The sequence below is a fragment of the Buceros rhinoceros genome, unplaced genomic scaffold, assembly GCF_000710305.1.
Source record: "Buceros rhinoceros silvestris isolate BGI_N320 unplaced genomic scaffold, ASM71030v1 scaffold20899, whole genome shotgun sequence".
In the NCBI taxonomy this organism is placed as follows: domain Eukaryota; kingdom Metazoa; phylum Chordata; class Aves; order Bucerotiformes; family Bucerotidae; genus Buceros; species Buceros rhinoceros.
In genome coordinates, this window is record NW_010433547.1 from 1 (window position 1) to 2701 (window position 2701).

The following is a 2701-nucleotide window of genomic DNA, read 5'->3' on the forward strand; positions in this document are numbered from 1 at the left end:
CGCAGGGCATGAGGAACACAGATCCACCAGAAGCCAGAGCAGGAGGGGCGCTGGAAAGAGGAGGCACACGAGGAGTTGTTCAAGCCAGGCTCCAGCCCAGAGGAGTTGTCCGAGCAGGGGCAGGGTGGGGACAGAAGGGACAGCTCTGAGAAGTCTGCCGCCCGTGGAGAAGCCCACGCCCCAGCAGCTGAGTAAGAAACAAAGCACAGCAAAAGCAAAGCAACTGCTACGCACCGCTTGCTGTCTCCTGCGCCGCCATCGCCTCACCCAAGTGTGCTGTGCAGTGAGGGGACTGGAGACGAGCGAGGAAGGAGCAGAGGTGGCCAGAGGGAAGCCGAGCCGTGTTTCTCCAAGAGTCTGTCTCTCGTTAAACAGCATCAGTAACAAAAAGCTTATGTCAAGTGGCTAAATTCTGCCAGATTCCCTGACATGAGTGTTTCGTTGCCTGTACCACAGCACTCTTTGGCAAAGATGGGAAGGTGGGGCCTGAGAAGCTGATTTCAACCACTCTGCTACCCTTAAAACAGCTATAAGCTTCCCCCATAAAATCCCAATAAAGCTGTCTAAATATCTACTTCAAACACTCTCTAATTTCCTTTACTTTCCCAACTAAAACATCCAAAACCCCTATCCCTCAAAAAAACATTAACTTTCGATGTTAACGACAACAGCCACAGAGACCATTATCAAGCAGATGAGCATCCTTCCCTTTTTACTAGAGAGGGTGAAACTGTACACACTTGTTTCTCCAGCTTTGAGAACAGGGTGCTAAGACAACATCCTCATGAACAGGAAAGCTGCACCACAGTGAAATGCCAAGGAAACTAACAAGAACATGAAATAGGGTACCTCTCAAGTCTCATCACTGTCACCTGTATGCTATCCTGCAAAGTACTGAAGAATTAGAGCTTATGTCAGCACATGAGCTGAAACAAGTAAAAACAAACCAAAACCCAAGTATCGAACTACAGTTTTGTCATTCCTTGAAAATTGGGATGATCCTCCATCTCACCTATCTTTGGTGAGAACAGTGACATACTTTGATTCTAAGAAATAAACCCAAAAGACATGTGAAAAGACATGGAAGATACATGGCTGATTGACCTGACATCCGCAAAGACACTCAAACTTTCTCTGAAGAAGACCCTTTACTCACGGTTTTATTTCAGATCAAATTAACATTTACTCTGCCTGTTTTACCTCCTGATTTACCTTAGAGAATTCAAATCTATTTGCATGTACTCCAGATATATTCCTTTAGCACCAACAAGAACTTCCTGCAAGTAAAAACAAGAGCTGGCTAAATCCTAAGCTTGATTTGCTCTATACAGAACTTGCTTTTAACAATGCACAGCACAGGATACAAAGAGAATGCTATCAAAAATAAAAGTTTCCTGAAGTTAAGGTGAAAATTTAGAATAAAATTTGTGCAAGTTTACTGCATTACTTCATTCATTCTGTAATTCACTCTGGCTCAACCCTCCCCTCAAGCAGAGCCACCAAGAGCCAGCTGACTAGAACAACTTTTGAGTATCTCCAAGGATGGAGACTCCACAGCCTCCCTGGGTAACCTGTGCCAGTGCTCAGTCACCCCCACCATAAAAAAAATGCTTCCTAATGCTCAGAGGGACCCTCCTGTGTTTCAGCTAGTGCCCATTGCCTCTGGTCTGGTCACTGGGTACCACAAAAAAGAGTCTGGCTCCATCTCTTTACACCTTCACTTCAGATACTTGTATACATTGAGATCATACTAGTCTGTACAACAGAGATATGTTTCCCAGACCTTGGCGGTCTGGGAAAGGAATGTGAAAAATCTAAACTGCAAGTCCATGGTCTGGGAGAGCAACAGAAGAAGACAAAACAGAAGTGAGAAGATGAGCTAAGCCAGTTGAAGACCAGTTGAAACCAGCATAAATCACAATAAACTCTGACAACTCCCTTTCCTATGCCAATTAGACCCATATATGAGAGAGGTCCCACAAAAATCTTCAAATGCTGTTCCTTCTGAGACCAGTAGGATAAGCCACACTCCACAAAATAGATCCTCTTAATCATGTTTTTAGAAATAAAATGAATATGTATGATTATTTGGGGAAAATAATGAATATGTATGTAATCGGGTGATATAAGCTTTGGCTGGGGCAGCATAGGGCGCACACAATTGGAAGGAATGATCCCCTGCATGCCTGGTGCTGGTAAATAAAGAAAATGCCTGCTTCTTAATGCTACATTGCTATTAAGGAGTTTTTCTTCCTTAATAGTATGACCATGTCTCGTACTGAGTAGCCCAGAACTGGACACAGTACTCCAGTTAAAACATTCCTACCAAGTAAAGTTTCTTCTTCCAGTAATTTTAAGGCTTACTCATCAGGACAGATTTTAAATGTGACTTTTGGAAAGATTTTTTTTTTTAATACAGAAATAGTGGGGGGGAAACAGTGAAGAACAATCCAACAGTCCTAGACAGAACCTGACTAGTTCACAGGAAGACCCTATGAAAGGGCCATCACCGAAGCTGAAGTGAAGTATCTGAATAGAACTCAAAAGGTGGGAAGAAGGACTACCCCAGAGAAAAGCTGCTAAACTAAGAAAATGGTCTGCATGTATCTCTTGGCAGCAAGTTTTGTATATTTCCAATTGGAAATGTATTTAGGAATGTCTGGGATGCTAGGAAAGCAACCCTGCCTAACTGAAGTTGCCG

At 43.3% G+C, this 2701-nt stretch overlaps 1 protein-coding gene across 1 annotated transcript in view; it reads right to left on the minus strand.

Annotated features, from left to right (window-relative positions):
• Positions 1–1212: 1212 nt before the first annotated feature.
• The window catches only part of LOC104500509 (lens epithelium-derived growth factor-like), a gene marked incomplete at its 3' end in the record, with an annotated part of 8697 nt that continues 7208 nt past the window's right edge, over positions 1213–2701 (minus strand). Inside the window, exon 4 of the mRNA XM_010144166.1 lies at positions 1213–1277. Coding sequence (XP_010142468.1) covers positions 1213–1277 — 65 coding nt within the window. The remainder of the gene's footprint in view (positions 1278–2701) is intronic.